The 20764-nt window shown below is 31.0% G+C and overlaps 1 protein-coding gene across 1 annotated transcript in view; it reads left to right on the forward strand.

The window, feature by feature from the left end:
• The window catches only part of LOC117115600 (astrocytic phosphoprotein PEA-15-like), a 39652-nt gene extending 20991 nt beyond the window's left edge, over positions 1-18661 (forward strand). Inside the window, exons 2-4 of the mRNA XM_033259457.1 lie at positions 10817-11031; positions 15762-15902; positions 16167-18661. Of these exons, the coding sequence (XP_033115348.1) occupies positions 10857-11031; positions 15762-15902; positions 16167-16270 (420 nt within the window). The 5' untranslated portion in view covers positions 10817-10856 and the 3' untranslated portion in view covers positions 16271-18661. The remainder of the gene's footprint in view (positions 1-10816; positions 11032-15761; positions 15903-16166) is intronic.
• Positions 18662-20764: the final 2103 nt, after the last annotated feature.

Consider the following 20764-nt stretch of genomic DNA (forward strand, 5'->3'; position numbering starts at 1 on the left):
TCATTTATTCTGGTTTATTCACATAAAAAATATATTTCATGGAAGCACAAAGCTGAATTGAGAAATATTAACAAAATTTGACATTAAAAAATTAAAAACATATATATTTAGATAGAAATAGTAAAAAACACAGACATTACAAAATATTTCATAGTCAATATTATGTTAATGAACATTTATAGTGCGTTTCCTAGGTTACAAAGTACTTTTCCTCCTGGTCATTTGATACACTTTCAATCATGCACAATTTGAAACCTCCTCCACATCTGATAAAAAGTATTCTTAGTTATATGCACATAATTTCATTCTAAGTCATTCATCTTCTACCAGTTACTCATTGTGGCAAAGACAAGTTAAACTAGTCACTGTCGCAAAAATCGAATGTTAGTTAATAATACAGTGTTAAACATGAAAAATGAGAGCTATAAAATGGTAAAAGAAGCATTTAAATCCAACATTTCCTTAAGAAGTTACAAGATTTTAAACATACAGCTGTTTAAAGAACAATATTTGAGAAAATCACCAAATCGAAAATGGTTAAAATAACAGCATGATGTATACATACATAAAGGTTAGTTTAGTATAATAAAATAGATTTTTTTTTTACAGATTTGACATTCCAGCGACACTGAGCCGACATAATACTCACCGCAAAGGGAACAGTTGTTTTGAGTCGGTCTTAGTTGAGGTGGCCCTGGGTCGATATAATAAGTGTGATTGGACTCTCATCTGCCAGTTGGACTCAAACTCATAATCTCTCGCTCTAAAAAAGCAAAATGCCTTCTGATAGGGATTGTTGTCTATAAGTTCTTTTTATCGAGTCTATTCATGAGTTCATACTCTGTAGAGCCATGTCGATTTAGGTCTAAAAACTTGACATTACGATTCTCATGTATAGTGGTGAGAGGATTGGTAGAAACAGGGCCGCGACGTGAACACTCCTTTCTTAACCCCCATCTATAAGTAGGACATATTATTTCTATTGGCAATCTTTGGTTCATGAATTAATGAATACAAAGTCAAAATGGGTACCTGGTAAGATGGAATGTCAGTGTGCATGTTGGTTACTAACTGGAGCATTATGGAGTACTCCCGCAGGGAGCTATTATGTGTTTTATAGGTATTTTATCTTATGGCCAGCATAATAAAGTATTAAGCGCATAGAAGCTTTTCACATTAATGTATACTCTGTAAGCTCAACATATTGATAACATCATCATCATCATCATCACAACATCGACGACACGTCATCCATAAACCAATCTAGGAAGCCTAGCTAGCAGATGGTCTGACGATGATGACACTGGAAATGTTGTGAAAGTATTCTTTTCTCTTCCAAATGATATTATCATCAAGTAAATCATACCAGAGCCATAAGAAGATGCTGGTTCAAGGAACGGGAGCAGATTATTTCCTTATATGGCAGAAGTAAAAATATCCAAGCTATAGTGTTATGAATACAAAATTAACACAATTATATTAATATGAAAAAATTTTTTGGTTCACCAACCATACATATTTTCATTTGACTTGTTACAAAATGGCACAAAAGGCCAAAATTGTTCATTGTTATGTTGGCTCATTGGGTGTGGTTTTAACCCAATTATTTTTTGAAAAGTCCCCCCGTCCCCGCACACTCTCCATTTTTTTAATACCCAAAATGAATAACTTGGGCCATTAATTAAATGGGATCCTTATTTTAATACCCGACTTGCAGAATAGATGAGTAATTTCATCTGATGTCTAAATATTAGTCTGGAAAAAATGTTCGTCTCCTGTGGGTGATCACCTTTTTCAATTGACCATCTGTTCACTCATGACCACTGCTGTGTTACTAGGTGACCAGACCATAATCAATTAATGTTCTAACAATACCTTAATCAGTTTTACTATTGCAAATTGAAATATCAATTTTTGCTCTTTATTTTCATTGATATGATTCATTCGTGTTGACTTCTATCTGAAAATATAATCAAGATATATTACCTACTATTAAAATACTTTAATTTAGTTTTATGTTAGAAATTGAAATATCAATTTTAACTCTTTATTTTGATTGAAATGATTCATATTTGTAGGACTTCTATAAAAAAAAATAATCAAGTTACCCAATTGCCTTGTGGTGCATGTCTTTATCACTCTATATAGACACTAAAATTTAAGGTGTTTCAATACTAAAGAGGCCAGGCCTGAGAAAATTTATTTTCCACTGGATATATCACTGATAATAATGGCAATGGAGATGGTGGTGGTTTTGTGGTGATGGTAGCTGTGTTTGTTCTGGTGATGGTGATTATTATTTCTGGTGATGGTGGTGGTGGTGGTGGTGATGGTGGTGCAGGGCAGAGGTGGTGGAGGATAAGAGGAATTAATCCCCAGTCCTACTCACCATCCCAAAAAAAGAGAAATTTTTATAATTTTTGTTCAGAGGCATCTCAGAGAGCTTAAATTTACCAAATATTATGCCAAATATATTGCCATATACTCTGCAATGAGTACTAAAATTCAATTATTATTTCAACATTCACATGACAAACGCAGTCATTTTAGCTAGTAGCAAATTTGGTATTCTAATGCTGTATAATAGCTTCCGGTTATATCTAGTTACCAACCATTATCAATTATATATAAACAAACAAACTGAATAACTAACACGCAACGCAGATGTGTTTTATTTGACGATGATTAATATTCACGTGAAGCTTAAGTTATATAGTCACGCGAGAAAATCCCTATATTTATTGATGGTAATATAACACCAGCTGCTATCTACAGTATTAGAAATAGAAACTTCTCAATTTTTTATGTTATGTAAGTTCTTATATATGTATTGATTATTGTAGATTATTTATAAATTCTAATTTATAAATTTGCAATTGTATGACATTATAATTTGGCAGAATTTTTTACAACAGAGTTGTCATTGAACCATCAAGGAGATATTCACATAACCAGACATTTTCTTTTTTTTTCAATTTTATTATTATAAAAACTGATATATTTTCAGGTGCTAAATTACTGTATATTATAATTATTTCTGATTATTTCAGGGCAAAATAATGAATATAATGTAGTACTGTAGTTAGATTTGTAGCACCCCACCATTTATTTAGATAGAATGGTACTTCTGTATATTGACTTAATTATTTTTTTTTTATATAATTTTATTGAAAATTTTGTATATATGATCTGTAAAATTTATATATTAATGCAATTTATTTGCAGTTTTTATAGTTCTCTTAGTGTGAGTTTTGTATATCAATTTATATATACCGGTATACAGTATGTTATAGCGTTTTATGTTGAACAGTTTTTGTAAATTGACGTAATTCATTGATTTTATACTGCTATGTCAATATGTTTTATGAATAAACCAGAAATTAATGAATGAATGATTCCTACACAAATAAACAAATAATGGACAGTCATTGCTAGTAGCCCCTGTAAATTATGAGAATCTAGAATCCTTACAGTTTCATTAAATTCGAAATATTCTAAATGTAGAAATTAAATAAATTTTAGATACTATGCAATGCAAATTTACCAATAATATTATTAGTATTGTTATAATAATATGTGTGGTGCACATTAAATACTGAAATCAAATCATTTTTCAGTGATGCATAGCAATGCAAACAAGTAGGAATATATATAAACATGTTGTGTTATTCCTACAACAAATATAGAAATATCTTTGCAAATTTATGTATTCCCTAATTGGCATTGAAATAGTTTTAAGGGCTAGATAAAAAATCTTTTAATTGCCATGTCTTATATTTTTTTTAATGAAGATTGGTGTACTTTTCATTCGGTTTCCGGCGATCGATGTTTAGCATGAATTTGCCCCAAGGTTCCAAATGGCAATTCAAAGTCAATTTGATACTGTGAGATGGATTTAATGAGGATGATAGTCAACGATAACAAGATCTGGTTGCGATTATGATGCCAACGGTGTACTTGGTCGATATTTGTGCCGCCTGGGCTCAAGCTGTGAAATTTCACAGCATAGTGGAAAACGGAAACGTGGAGTGATGTGAACATGAATTGCATCCGATAGTTGCCAGTTCATGTGGAAGCTCCACCGCTACCCATTCATAAATTGGCAGTGCATAGATTTTTTACTGTCACCTGCTGGTGTTGTTATTAGCTGAGAGACAATTCTATAGTAACAGGCCTACGCTCTGTATATTGTTTGTGTTTACATCTGGGCTTATTAAATCACTCACCCATAAACTAGTCGGTCATCAGTCTGCTTGTTGTAAAATTAACACAATTTATGTAAATAAACAGGTTTATTTGCATATAAGAGAAAGATTCAAATAGAGTTGGGAAAGCCAGCTGGGCCTTCTAAATATTTGAAAATTTCTTAAAATGAGGAAAACATTAAATTAAAATTTATTTCTGAGATAGGCATGGCATAGCCATATTGTATCTCTTATTAAAGTATGGTGAGGCTGAAGTGGTCTTGATCCTTCAAGTCCTTATTGATATATGCCTCTCTATTTGGTATTCTGTCACTGTTTATTTGAATATAAATAAAATAAGCAATGAGATTAAAGATTTTGTCGTTGAGCATAGAAAATAGTAACGATCAATGGCTTATACTTTGTATATTTATATATTTTGTTTTCAATTGACATTAGATTGCCAAAATATTTTCTTTGTCTAATTACAGACACTTTAATGTAAATATAATGACCACTGTTCTTTTCATACATGGTAGTACTTCTCATCCATGAATTGGCTGGTAGTGAATTTAAACGCGTTTATCTGTAAGTTTTGCAAAAACCATGTTTTGGTTTGTGTGTTTGGAATTGGATCCTTTTATATACGAAATTTAAATTTGGATTGAATTTTTGTGGTTTTCATTCAAATTTTTACTACAGACAGTCTGAAATAATTATACCTGACTCATATAATGGTGTTTTCGAATATTTATATTGAATAATTCTATACTAAGCTTTTACACTACAGTGCTTTTAAACTACAAATACAAAGATAAAGGTAACATGTACAATTACCGGATATGATTATGCATTTACGTTTTTCATAAATATGTAGAATGTGAAATGAAAACCTATCAGTAACAAAAACATTTTAAAGTGTTTGCGGAATATAGCTTACATAGTGTAGTTAAATTCTGTATCAAATGTAAGTATAAACTTTTTAGTTCCGATGAGGAGCTCTAGGAGTACCCTGCTGAATGATTAGGTAATAGATCTTTTTTGTATGGGCGGCCATAGGGCTACTAAAATAAATCGGCTTATTGATTAATTAGATCTTTTTTTGTATCACGTTAACTTGTTGTATATAAATCGTGCTATATGTTTTTATAGTAATTTTGATACATTAACTTGTTAGTTTTGAACAGTGTGTTTTAGCATTCTCTTTCCCTTTGATGTTGGAAAAGAGTACTATCTTAAGTCCCATGTTTTCTCTAGTGTTTTTCTGATTCTCTTTTAAATACTATGCTCTGAATTTTGTTTTTTCTCAGCCAGGCTTTCTAATACTATCCTTTACCCCTGTGTGGTGGTTAAAAATGTAAACAGTAAAATGTAATAATATCTGTAGAAAAATGTCTTTAATTATTTGTAGCACCTGCATAGATTTGATTTATGATTTGGTTTTGTTCATTGTATTCTTGAAGATGTTAATGTCCCCATCAGTATACTTGTATGAGATTTAGAGTGATGCTATCATATCTCTGGTAGGATTAAAGTCTATCTTTTGACAATCAATATGCAAAGTGTTTGTGAGTTTGAGTTGAATGTTTTCTAATGTCCTATTCAATTGCAGTGTCACATGATCACTGTAGGCCTATTAAAGCTACCCTTCTAAATATAATTTTAAGTAACTGGGAACATCTAGATGTCTGTGACTGTTCTGAATTTTATCCAATCAAAAAAAAAAGCTGAGTATGTTTATATTTTAACAATCATAGAAGGATGAGTTTAAAATTATTATTAGCCTGCTACTTTAACATATTATTGTGTACTTGTGTGATGTTGATTTGGAGATTGAGTTAAGTATTATTGTGTTGCCGATCTCTGCCAGAATGGAGAACAGGTCCCATGCCAATACGCTACATCAGCATAAACATAACAATTAAACTTCCAGCAAACATTATGCCTTTAACAATGCATCACCCTCTATACTATCTGTGTAGGCCTAGCACAACATGATATTGGAGATCTTGAGTTCAAATCCTGCTTTAGCTCATGTTTTTCTTATATCATCAAATAAGTCCAGATTTCATTGCATATTTAAAAAAAAAAAATTTGATTTGATTTTAAAATGAGAACAGAAATAGTTTGAAAAAATAGAGGAATAAAATCACCATTGTACAATGTTTGAGAATTTGAAATAGTGATCTGATTTAAAGATAGTACCAGTTGTAGCTTAAAATTTACTAACAGGTGGAGGTGTTCAACAAGATGTACAAGGAGTCATATTTTTTTTTATTTAAGGATTGTACACTCATGATTCAAGATTATTATTTGGAAACAGCAATACTTCTGACCAGCAAATAAAGGTTTTTTTAGTCCGACAACCTCAAGCAGCATCTGACAACAGGGGTCCATGCTGACCCCTGAACCCTCTAGGGAACCTCTGTCTCCGTCACCATCTTCCTATTTTTATTTGTCAATACATGTGACATGCCTAAATATGGTCATGATGACATCATTCATGACCATAATCTGTAGGCACCTCTTGACTATCTTTGGGTATACTGTACAGCCGTTATTTGCCAAAGAAGCTTTAGGCATGTAAATAGACATGCTTCATTCATTATCCAGAATGTGGACATTTGTTCTATTTGTTTTTGCATACAGACAAAAATCGTTGAGGCATATCAGACTTACGACCCCATATTAGCCTTACTGTACCCTGTAGTGTTTATTTTGCCATCTAGTGTTTAAATAATACTATAGGCTTATTTTCAAAATAATATCAATATTTTAGATAGGCAAGAAATTATGTTGATGGTGGACAAGTAGTTACATCATATGTTGATCATATTGATGATGTTCCGTTTTGATACTGTAAATAAATTTCAGATCAAAATAGCGCATGAAAGTAACTTTGGTATGGAGATACACCTCCACTGGTGTTTAAATTAAAAATAATAATAAATATTTGAGAAAAATGTATGTCCTCATTGGGATTCGAACCCATGACCTTCTGTTTACCGTTCAGATACTCTACCAACTGAGCTGTGAGGCCAAGTAATATACACCCTTGGGTTTTCCCATTAGGACACGTTTTTTTCTCAATTCATTGCATAATATGCAATGAATAAATCTCATGAAAGTAACTTTGGTATGGAGATACACCTCCTTGGCATTAATTTAAAGATGATAATAAATATTTGAGGGTGTATACCAGTTGGCCTCATGGCTCAGCTGGTAGAGTATCCAAACAGTAATCGGAAGGTCTTGGGTTTGAATCCCGATGGGGACATACGTTTTTCTTATATATTTATTATACAGATAAAAATATGCCAATGCAAATGCTTTTCATATAATGTAGGAATAAAAAAAATTATATTGTTGATGTTGCTGTTTTTGTTGTTGATGTTGCTATTCTCATTTTTTTTTATTATGTTTGCTAAATATTAAAGCTAGTTATTATTCTATTTTAGTATTTGAAGTAGATATTGTGAGGTAATTTATAATTATATTCATTTTTTTTTTCAACAATATTGATTATTAATATCATCATCCGCTGCAAATTTGACACCCTTACTTTAAGAACATTTAAGAATTGTATTTAGTTACCTCCTTTCTTGATTTTTATATATTTATTTGTTATTTATTTTATGTTGTGTCTGGACCTCTTGAGAGACCAGTACTTATGTATTGAAAGAGTACTTCCAGAATAAAGAAGGATTTGATTTGATTTGATCATAGCTTTTATTTCCTCCCCCCTCCCCCCAACTTACAGTACTTTCACCTGTGCTACAAGACATTACTCAAAGGCTTGTATGATTAAAGTTTGATAAAATAATATCAGTTTCCTCCCAGATGTTACAGTGATTAATTAGGTCACAACGCTAACTGCCATTCTTTTTCAGTTCCCCGTATCATTGGCGCCTTTCACTCTCCTTATAATACATTCACCAAAAGAAGTGTACTGTCTATTCAACAGCTTGTATTATAATTTGTATTTCAACTACACTATGAATTGCTACTTTTATTGTTTTATTATTATAATACAGTAGACTAGTGTAGTACAACTCACCATATTATTATAAAACCATGTATTTTTCTGTATTTAATAATAATAATCTTTTATCAAGGATATCTCTACTTAATACAATATGATACAAGCATGATCCATTAAAATCTGACCCATGTAATGTCATCATTTCATTATGTTTTTGTTCTTCTATGTTCTTACTTAGTAATTGCAATGTTTTTAATCTTTTTAATTGTCATTGTGATTGTTAATTTTAAAACAAATTTAAGTACTGTACTGCAACTTCTTAAAATTCTTTGATTGAATAAAAATAAAATATACCATCTATATAATAAATAAAAATATTTTTTTTAGTTTAAATTATTGAAACAGTAGATGTAAATACACCATAATGATGATCATGACGATGACTAGGCCTTTAATAAATTTTTGCAGCCATAAAATTATTCATTCTTGGTGTTCAAGCCAAAATTAGGTAGTGTAGGAGACAGTGGAATAATCAAGGGTTTTAATATGGCCTAGAATCAGGATCTGTTGTTGGAATTGTCAATATAGCAGGAGACGCATGTGTGTTCCCCCACCTCTATTCTAGGTCCACCACTGTGAAAAAATAAGTGGTTTTTTTAGACCTATCTCTTTTTATAACCATTCCAAAAAAATATAAAAATACTTTTTACAGTATATTTTAAGGAGGATACAGTATATTTACTATTTTAACTAATATCTATTTATTCTGTTTTACTCTATTGAAAATGTATCCTAGTAATGCATTTTAAAAAATATCTTTGAAGAAATTCATATTGAGTAAATCTGAATATGGTTAAACAAAAACTAAAATTAAAACATAAATAATAAAAAAAAGTCCTGATATTACCATACACTTAAGAGGCAAATGTTTCAATCTATTCTGTATATCAATTTCATTTTTGTCTATTTATAAGTGTGCTTAATAATTGATACGAAGGTGGATGAAGCATGTGCTAAGTACTCGAGGCAGTGAATTTAATTTCCTGAAGAGGTATCTTAAAGGAACCTAGGTTTCTATCAATAATCTTATAAAAGATGCAAACTGTATCATTGGTTTACATTGTTTTTGTATAATAAATTACATTGATATTATTAACTAATTTAATGTTTATTTAGCTACAATCATTCTAATGAGCTAAAAAGGCAAGACTTTTTTATACCTTGTTTTAACAAACCCTTTCCCCACCAATAGAGGTGATTTCAATTTTTTTTTTTTTTTTTTTTTTGACCAGTTAGCCACCCTCTGCCACAAACAATTAAAAAAATTATTTAAAAAAATAAAAATTTTATTTATTTTAATTATGGCCTCCATTGCTTTGAAATCCTCCAAAATAAGAGACCTATACATCTTTTTTAATTACCCTATATAAAATACTCTGTTTACATTGTATTCTTTATGATCATGCAATTTTGTGAATAGCATTTTTCATTCATCCATAAAATGTTATTTTTTAATTTCTTCTTTAGTAAGATGCTTTTGTTAAACCATTTTGCTGAGTAAGAAAACAAAATTTAATTTTTGCTTTTTTTCTGTCATCCTCTGACGATCCTTATAAAAATGAAATTTGCTAAACATAGTACACATAAAGCCTCGCCTAAGCTGTATGATAGTAGCCTGATAATATGATACCAATAGAATCCAGGCAGGGTGGGGGCTGGGAATAGATGTCCATATATGACTTTGTAGAATGAGACAAACTTTCAACTAGCCTTTGCTGTTTTTAGTGGCATACATATTTTAAATCGATATAATAAATATTGTAGTAAAATGTTGGAGTATTTAAACCTTTTAAGGTTTAATTACCAATTTAATGTTTATAAATAAATGTCTAGGTTTTAACAGTACTCTTCATGAAGTAATAAATCTATGTTTCATAGCTCCATTGTAATGAAAGATTCTCAAAATGTATGTGTGGTATTTCATAATTGACAACTCCCACAGAAATACCACACTGTACCATTTCATCATGTGATTTACTAATACTTTTTTTATTTGGTTCGTTATTTTTGAACATATGCAACTCTGGCTTAACTCTCTCATTCAACTCATGCTTGCCTGGATTGGAATTTATTGCTACGATTAAGTTGCCGTGTGTGCAGAACCGGAAGCAACTTATCTTTCACATGCTAATCAATTGATATTACTGTGTGCTGTACAGTTTTAATGAAATGCAGTAGAGGCAATCAGACATGCAAGCACTTTAATTTTATGATTCTTTAGAAAAAGGAGTTATGAATTCTAAGAATTGTCCATAATCATTTAAATAAATGGCAATACTGTAGAAATTTTGGATTGACACTTTCTCAACCAAAAAGTCTGTTTTCTGTAAAATGTAGGTGATCTCCTTAAGGTGATTCCTCCTTAATAGGGGTGTCCCAATAGTGGGGTTCTATTGTATTTAAACAACATAATTTGTATCCGAAAATGCATGTACAATTATGTTTTTTTATATTCGCTAAAAAAAGGCAGATTGCATTCTCAAAGGTTATAAAAACAAGCACAGAGAAGGCAATAGTTTTTATAATACTTCACATGTAGAATTATTGCTTATGAATATATTATGCAACACATTTATTAATCATTTTTCAGAAGACAGCAACAGATATAACAGGGGTTGTTGAGCAGAAAAATGGCAGAAGAGTTTCAGAAGTTCTTAAAAAATCTAGCTGAGAGTATTTCTGAAGAGGAGCTGAAGTCATTGGCTGGAGCTTGTCAAGACAATATTCCAAATGAAGATAGATTGAAGTTCGATAAGCATCAGGACCTCTTCAAATACTTGGAAAAGGACGGAAACCTTGGACCAGGTAAGTTTTACTCTGTGATAAAAATTAGTGGTGGATCACAGTGGGAAGCGAAAGGGGTTGCTCATCCCCTCCCAGAAAATCATCATCTTCACTAACAAGTTTTTTCTGACCATAATTGTTTTAGATAATATTGAAAAAATTCATCTGTTCCACTGTTAATTTAATGTTGATTATATTTTAAATTTTTCATGAAGACGAGATTGTAAGTGGACTCACCCAATGTTACATCATTTAAGAATTTAAAATCGTTAAAACTCTCAAAATTTTCAGGGACTATATTCGACTGGTCCCACACACTAGGTATAGGACACCCCCACCACTTTCTTCTCTGACCACAGGTTTATTTGGTGGTTTTATTTGTTTTCTTTTTTAACACAGGTTTTAAATGGCGCTATAAATATACAGGCCATGACCTAAGTTTGATGTGCTTTCTTTTATTTGAGATTGAATAAAGTATTTTTTTATCATTATTATTATTATTATTATTATTATTATTATTGTTATTATTATTATCTATTATTATTATTAATTTTTTTTATTATTATTATTATTGTTAGTTATTATTGATATTATTACTGTATTATATTATTTCTTATTATTATTATTATTATTATTATTATTATTATTATTATCATTATTATTATTATTATGGCGGTGGTGGCTACAACAGTGACAGAAATGGTGATAGATATTGTTCAGTTTAGTGTACTATTAAATGGTACATAGCACTTATGAATTTTAGCTCTACTCGATTATTGATTAGTTGCAGAGATACGAATCTATTATTGCAGATTGAACGTGTATAATGTCTGTCTTTTTCATTAACTCTTTACCAACCATTCATGTGCTATTTTGATTCTAGAGTAAGATGATCTCTCATCGCAGGTAATATAACAAAAACTGCCGGCAAACGCATGAAAAAATGAAATTTTATAGCAAACTCTTAAACAGAACTGGAGCAGCATGCCATGGAAACAGCATCGTTAATCTTGCAATCACCGTAACATTGGCCACAATACCTGGTATTAATTGAAATCTTTGGCTCGCATTTACTTCTAGTACGGCACGTGTTTTAGATTTTTTTTTCCTATCAATATTCATGAGCATTAGAGATATTGAATAATTATCTTATGTAACATATGCAATAATGAATTCTTATTGGCTACAGATACCTATGAAGGTGTTGATACCTGTATAGCTGTGTATTGAAATTGATGATGGACCAGAAATTAATTCATGTTACATTGTCTAGCATTAGTATGCTCATACATGGAAACACTTTGTTCAAACAGATGACTTTATTATTCCACTATAGGGAAGCTCACTGCTCGCCGTCACAAATACAATAGATAAAAAATATGTAGTGTGTTATGATAATAGATGTGTTATGTTAAAGAAATATAACTTTGTTCACCATAAAACAGGAGGTAAGCAGAACACACTTCATTTTACTTCATTTTGGTCCAAAGAATTAAAAAAAAACAGATGAAACCATAGTGACAGAGAGAGGAAAAAATAACTCAAATGGCCTGACAGGATTGCCAAAAGGTGAACTAAATCACTGTCTAGTGGATCTCCGATGCCAATGAGAACAATAATTATCATAATAGGGTCAAGTAAATATATTCCATTATAAATATGTAAATTACAAAATCATCTAGGAAATCATTGTCAGAGAAGTATGCTAGATAATTATAATTTTGTAGCGTAAAACAATGTTAAAATGTTCTATGTACAAGGGTAAAATGCGAGATACGATACAACTTCAGCTGTGCTTAATTGCTGTAATATATCAAACAAAAAAAATAACGTTTGAATTGCAATCATTCTTAATTAGAAAGCGATCTACGGTACTCCACCAAACTGTACTTTTAAATCTGACCTCATTAATCATTTCTTTCGATGTTTATCAATTTTATGTTCGCTGACTTAACCTGAATTTAACTTGCAAATGTTGAATTATTTTGATGACTTTCTTCTGGGTTAAATAGGCATTGGAGACAGATAGATATTTCACATTATTTTAAGAGGTATGCACTAAAGAGGGCGCTGTAGGAGAAAATCATTTCCCATCCATCATATTACTCACGTCCAAATTGTCTGAAATTATTTTTAATAGTTGAAAGGTCAATTATTAACAGCGATGGAGCTTTTTCACTCCCACCCCAGCCCCAGCATGTTTCCTTTTTTCCCCCGACAGAATACACTGGCTCCCTGATGGCTTTGCCCAAGTCCAGCTGGCCCACCCTCTGGTATCCCCCAATGTCTATTAATGAACCAAAAATTAAAATATTTAGTTGCTAATTTAGTTTTAAAATAAGTTATCAGCACCAAAACAGACAAAGATGGGAATGGTTCCTTGATGGTTGTTTGATTAACAAACCTTGTTGTAGGGCCTACTAGAATCCTGAGATTGGTTATGTTATCAGCCAATTGAAAGTGTATATGCAAAGAGTATCAGAATTGTGGCTTAGTAGAAACAAATTTTAATTTACAATATCAGAATGTAATTTCTTGTGAAAAAGATGTTCAATAAAGTTTATCTGTATCTGGGTATTAGAGGTCTCGGAGACGCACACTATCGTAACTTGCCAACTTCTAAAGTCAAATAAATGGCATGCATGTATTAAAGATACATTTATTTTCTAATCTTGCTGTAAAAAAAAAAAAACAAAGATCGTTCTAGAAATACAAAATTTTCCTACGCATTTTTCACTTACGTGTAGTGAGCGAGATATGCGTGTTGTCCGCACTGTTAGCAGATAGAAACTAGTCAGCGTATAACGTCATAAATGATGACATATACGTCACACTAGCTGTATGCGTTCGCATGCAAAACCTCCCTAATATTGGGGCCACTATATCTTAAAGGCACAAATTGACAGTGTGTTCAACCAATCAAATAATTTATACATTTCAATTTGTTCACGTATATTTTGAACGTATTACCCATGTGCCATTGTCTTCTTGCTAAAGAAAGCCACTTGCTTGACATGATGTGTAATTACAACATACATCTTCTGGTATCAGTATCTGAGCAATTGCTTAAAGGTCTTGTTTGGTAATTTCTTGTTAAGAGCTGTCATGCTTTAGTGAGTGAGGCTAGCACCAGTCCACACCTAATTGATGTAGACTTTTTCTGCACAAATTTATATTTTTCATGACAATGTATGAATGGTACACCCTTTAGCCACTTTTTAGCACATTTTTAATATATTAAGTATAACAAGTATAATAATAATATTACACTCACATAAATAACAATGAATGATATTTTAAAAATACTCATAACATATAATTATTTATGTCCTTATATAATAATTTAATTAAATCAAATTAATTAAATATTTTCATATTTATACTGCACATAGTTATTTTCAAAGGAATACCAAAACCAAATTATGTGTTCATAAATTTCTATTACAAGACTAAAAATGTATATTTCATCGATCAATCTTGATTTTTCCTATTAAGTGTTTGAAAATTATCAACCCTCTGATTATGAATGGGTACATTCGTAAAGAGGCAAATCAGTGCTATCATCACATATATCGCAGCCACAGATGTTTTGGCTAAATTACAGGATAAAAGAACAACGCGCTCAAAGGAATTTCTTCTTATTTGCTGTTTAGTGCTTAGATATAGCAGTGCAGTTCTGAACTCGTTTCTGTGATGTGGATGCATTATGAAATATAGCACCATTAATGGAGACAATGATGTTTCATTATGTTTCATTACCATTATCAGTAATTTATGCTATATAACTGTACTCATTTTGTTTTGTCCATGCTTACATTTTTAAAATATGAACTACAAAGTGCATCTCTATATCACTCAAAATCAATGGATATTGTATAGTCTATCTTTGGCATACATATATTTTTTTTAGCATAGATAATATGTTGTTTTACTTGCAATAAAAACACAAGCAAAATACTTGTGATTTTTATTTTTACAAAGATGTATATGTATGGTTGGTAAAGAGGGATGTCAAAATCTAAGACATTCCTAATCTTGAAGTTTAAGGAACATTTTTTTTTATTTATTAATTATTATTATTGTTGTTGTTGAGAGATAATTTTAGCGATGCAGAAAAACAATACAGACACTCCAGTAATTGAGCTTATAAGCCACACAGTCCGCTGACTGTCGGACATCGAACCACTTTTTTGTCTGTGTGGGCGTTTGAAAATGTGATGCTGTCTGCAGATTATTCAGTGGCAGACAGCAGATTGTCATTGAAAATGATCTCCTGCATGTACCTTGTCGTACCCTGGTCTCCATAGAATTGTCCTCTTTACCGCCACAATGTATGCCCAAATTCAGCAACCATTTTGTATTTATTTAAATTGTGTGTATAGTGGGTAGGGGGAATGGGAGGAGGTGTATACTTAGATCTCTAAAGTAAAAATTATTTTCTCTTATCACAGAAATCTATTGTGAACTTGAATTTAGAGGAAATAAAACTTTTATATTTACAAGTTTTCCAACCAACCTGTACTATAAATATTTTAATCACTCAACCGGTAATCCGATTTTAAATTAATCTGTTGGTAACAATATTATCCGGATTTAGATTGATAATCCACAAAGTTTTTATTACAGCTTTTGATCCTTTTATTACATGTGATGTGTAAAGCATTGGATTATGCGGCTTTGCATCATTAAAATCTGTTCTGTCTTTATGCAATATGCTATTCATTAAATCATTGTAAAATTCTCTCTCACAGATAACCTTTCGTATCTTGAGCATGCACTAGAAAAAATTTGTCGTCCAGATCTCGTGACCCAAGTAATGGATTTCAAGAAAACAATTGTGTCAAATGAGGATAGCAACAGGACAATACGTGGACCAGCACGAAAATATAAATGTATAGTATTTAAATGTTTACATATTTAAAAACTAAATCTCAGTACTTGTGTCAAGATCATTTAGAAAAAAAATATGTTTGAACTTATTTTGAGTAAATCTGCACTCACATCTGATCCGAACCGAAACTCGGGCCGCATTTTTTCCGATGCCCTGAATTCCAGCATCTCTTCTTACACGCTGTTTGCAGAATGCTATATATTCACACTATATAACAGTAATTGATTGATTAATTGATTCATTGATTGATATATTTTTCTTCCAGCCCTTGATATAGAGACAGGAGATGTTCCAGAGGATATCATTTCCGGCATCTCCAAGATTAAACTTGCGCCTCCACCGCTGGAGAGGAGGAAAACCAAAGAATAAAGATGCGTTGTGATTGTTGGTATGAAATCTATGAAGAAAGGCCAGACGTCATGGCATTTACCGAAGACATCTTTTTTATTACTAAATCTTTTTTTATATGATTGATTGGTAAATGTGCTCTGAGGGAGAAGATGAAGCAAACTTTAGAGATGGCTCAACTTTTCAAAGATATAACAAGCTTTAGGAAAATGCTGTGAAGAATTTGCTGTATCACTGTGGTTTCCGTATTTGTGTGTGTGTTGTTCATTGTCTGTTTTCACTACTTGGTGTAAATTGCAATTTGGTGCTTACTGCTGTGGAGGTGGACATAGCTTCGGGATTTACGATGCAACTGGAATCGTAAACAATATGAATCGTTGAACTTTAGAGCGTTGTGATTAGGCACTGCAAAGCCGAAAGTTATCCAACAAGTTATTCAGCTTTTAACAACAGCAAACCATTAGTCTGGAAATATCATATTTATAGATATTCATTGAGACATTAAGACTCGTAAGTTGATTATTTTTAAAAGTCAAAGGTTATACAATTTTATTTGTGAAACTATGAAGTTGATCAGATTTGTTGGAAAACAAAATCCAAGATGTGTATTCAAGAAAATATTATATTTAACATCTACTTTTATGTATGACTTTCATGTTTATAGATATTTATTTGCAGATGAAAAAAACAAATACAGGTCTCCCTTCAATTAAAGACCACTATTGGGACCAGGGCTTCCTGGTCTTTAGCAGCTTTGGTCTTTAATTGGAAAAAATATTATTATTATTATTATTATTAAGATAAAAAGATAGGCACTCACTTGAGACTGCAGAAAAGTGGTCCTTACTTCGAGGTTGCCTTAAATTTGAGGTGGTCTTTAATTAGAGGGAGACCTTTACAGTAGTTAGTAAAATCACATTTGCACAGGATTTTTCTAACAGCTAGTTAGGAGATACATTTACACTTTCACTGTAAATACAATGAAATGATGGGAAATTGTTCACGAATTGATGCTCAAGTCCGTAGACCAGGTAGCAACAAGCCTAGTTAAGTAGTTTAATCCATGATTTTTAGAAATAGATTCCCTGCTGATTCCAGTGAATTGTATGAAATAAACATTCCATCTTTATTTCACATTTGCACAACTCATTACATCGTATAGTAAAAAAAAATAGATACATTTAAGTCTTCAAACATGACTATTAACATAGACTACAGATTTTTATTTTTTTTTTCAAATTTGATTCCAAAATATTTTAAATACTATACAAAATGAAGTGCATGCTATTTTTATGGAATGGCCTCCATACATCTAAGTTCTATTATTAATCCAAAGATTATTTTTGCAATAATTGTTAATAGTATACAGCAAATATATGGTGTTAGAAACATATAGACATCTTATAAAAAAAGATATATTCAATATGCAGCAAACAAATTATCCCCATTGATAGTTCAGAGATCTTGTGGACAACCATATCTTTCAATATGCAAGAGAATCTTTACAGAAGCAAAATATAATACTACTACTACTAAAGTAGTAAGCGCATTAAAAATTTTCCAGCGATAGATGCCTATTCAGAAATAATTACCATCAGAGAACAATCTGGCTCTGATAATTATATATGACAAACTATATCTTTCAATAATTATCAAAGATATAAGATATAATTATTGTACTACTAAAACCTTATAAATGCGCATTAAAATTATTCAATTTTATGAGGTGAATTGATTTACACAAATGTCTGATAAAGTAGGCAAATAGGTTTCGGTGGTGAAACAGATATTCTGGCCTTGAGAATCATGGAGTATCTGTGGGACTGGGTGCGCATTCTTCTGAAAAAATGTTGCATCCCCACCACTGGAAATTTACTCAAAATTGGTCATTAACTGATAAAAATTGTTGTAGAAATGTTTAAAAGGCAATCTCGTGTATAGGACAAGTTTTAGTAGGATATAAAATTGAATTTTAAAAAAATCCTAGATTCTCAAAACCCTATTGCCGACCAAATTTTGGGTTGTGACCCATAGTTTGAAAACCACTGTACTATAGGCATAGGCACAACTTGCACGCAGTTCTCAAAATCTTTCTTTTTAACATTAACATTTTAGTAGGTTTTGCCAAAGTGACAAATGTATTTTAATGAAATAATATCAATACTATCATTATGGATTGTGGCTTTACATTTATTAGTTATAATATTTTTCTAAAAACACATACTTCTTTACTGCTACATTTTCAAGATACAATTTTTGAATTAAATGGTTTTAAAACGTTTATAAGCATTCAGATTTCAACATTTTTAAATTGGACGTAATTAGATTATCTTTCTGGAAGTTCTAGTGCATAATAACATTGAAAGTGAATGAGTGATCAAATAGCATTACCATAGCTTTTTTACTTTTGTCCAAAATGAATAGTGTTATAAACATATCACACAGTTATAAAATAACTTGTGTTTTAAAAATTTTAGACTTTTGGTTGATAACCAGATAACAATTTAAGTATATTAAATCGTTTTATATGTTTTCAGTATAATTGGGTGTGTTATGATCTTCTTTTGTTTATACTGTAAGATGAATGTAGAATGGTAAAATTTTGTATTACCTTAATGTTAGACAGTTTAATATTTTTTTCGGTGTTATACTACTTCTTCATTTTTTTTTTACTAAGTGTAAAAAAGACAGCTGTGCATTTATGCAATACCAATGCATTATCTTTCGTTGAACTTTCTTTCATTTTAAGTATGTTTCTGTATTGGTAATTTTCTTTTTAAATGGTTTATTTTAATTCAGTTGGTATAATTTCAAAGAATATTAAGATATATTATATAAAATATATGAATTATAATTTCAGAAATATAATGATTACAAATTTTATCTATGCTTGTTTATTATGTAGTGGAGAACTAGGTACGCTTAAATCCATAATGTTCTTGCACTGTAGTATGTAGTTAGCTTTAAATTGAGATAAAATACTTAGATAAATACTTACTTAGATATGTTAGTTTCACCTTCATCTACATCACTCTTTGCTGATCTGTGATAGGTTGTAAAGTATTTTTATTGGTGTAATTTAACACTTGCTGACTATTCAGAAGGGTAATTGGAACAGGTAGACATTCATGAATTCTCATTTGCCTTTTTCCCAAAACCGTCAGGCTTGACTGTTGAGGGCGGGCTTGTAATTCTAAACTTTCCAAAAGACAAACCCCTCAAAAAAACTTTTCTATTTATATTCCATGCATTATCTTCATTGGGACCAATTTCTGCCATGTTTATTCAGATTCAATTTATCTAGTAAAATGAAGATGAATAAAGTTTCATTTTCCTAACAATATAACAAAAACTGCCAGATTAAAATGTTCTAAATTATTTATCTTGGCCTATTGTATTAAACTATAACCTGTATCCATTTATTTTCTTGACATGAAGAAAATATAATGTGTGATGCATACGTATGCTGTACTTGTAAAGCAGATGTTTTCTATTTAAAAAGGGAATGTACAGGTTTTAGTAATTTAAAATTAATCACTGACCATTGCCAATTATTTTTTGGAATGTCCCTTTAAGACACATCAGTCATTAGTTCATTATAACTGTAGTATTTGTATCACAGCATGTACCTCGTTCCTATGGTATTGTTGTGATATTGTTTTGAAGCTGCTATGATCTTGAGACCATAATTGTAGTTGAGAAGTTTAATTTGTTGATTACTGAAAAGCCTTGTTGTCAAATGGACAGATTCCAGATTTTCTTGAAGGCCATTTTAACTAGAGCCATGGGTTTTATTCCACGTTCAGTGTCATTCTGTATATGTTTGAATTTCTTATCTTAGCTACATGAATAAAGATGACGAAACAGACTTACTTGCGTTCGTTTTTTATTTAATAATTGTCACTTTTAAGCTGTTGTATTATCATTTTTCTTGGCAAATGAGTCAACCAGGAGTAGCAGCAAACCTATTAGACTTAACTGAGGAACACAATGTGACATAATTTAGAAGAGTAAATTCTAGGCCTATTAAAACTACTGTACTGTACCAAATAATCAAAATAAAGTCATTAATTATTATGAACCACAATTATTTGTGGTAGCGCCGCCACTCACCTGCAGATAGGCTATTATTTACTATAACTCGCAATCCTGGATCATCCTTTAAAAAACTATTAATTAAACCTTTAATTTATATTGCAGTGCGCTCATTGCAGTACTTCAACCAATTAACTAATTAATTACTACAAAATCATTGCTGCTGTAAGTTTATTCCATTAGCCATTCCGACTTCGTTCTATTGTGTAGGCCTACTAGTTAATATATACAGAGAAAGAATGAAGTAATTGAAATAAAATACATTAAAATACCTAAACGAACAATGAATAAATGATTAAGATAAATCTAGTCTTACTCCATGCTCCAAGCTATCGTTAAATAAAAAAAATTTAGATTAATATTGGAGGGGACTGCACTATATCATTTTTTGGTCGGAGTCATACATTTTGTGACGGAAAT

This window comes from Anneissia japonica, unplaced genomic scaffold (genome assembly GCF_011630105.1).
Source record: "Anneissia japonica isolate Jap-2015-1 unplaced genomic scaffold, ASM1163010v1 scaffold16662_len1167910_cov178, whole genome shotgun sequence".
NCBI classification, from domain to species: Eukaryota; Metazoa; Echinodermata; class Crinoidea; order Comatulida; family Comatulidae; genus Anneissia; species Anneissia japonica.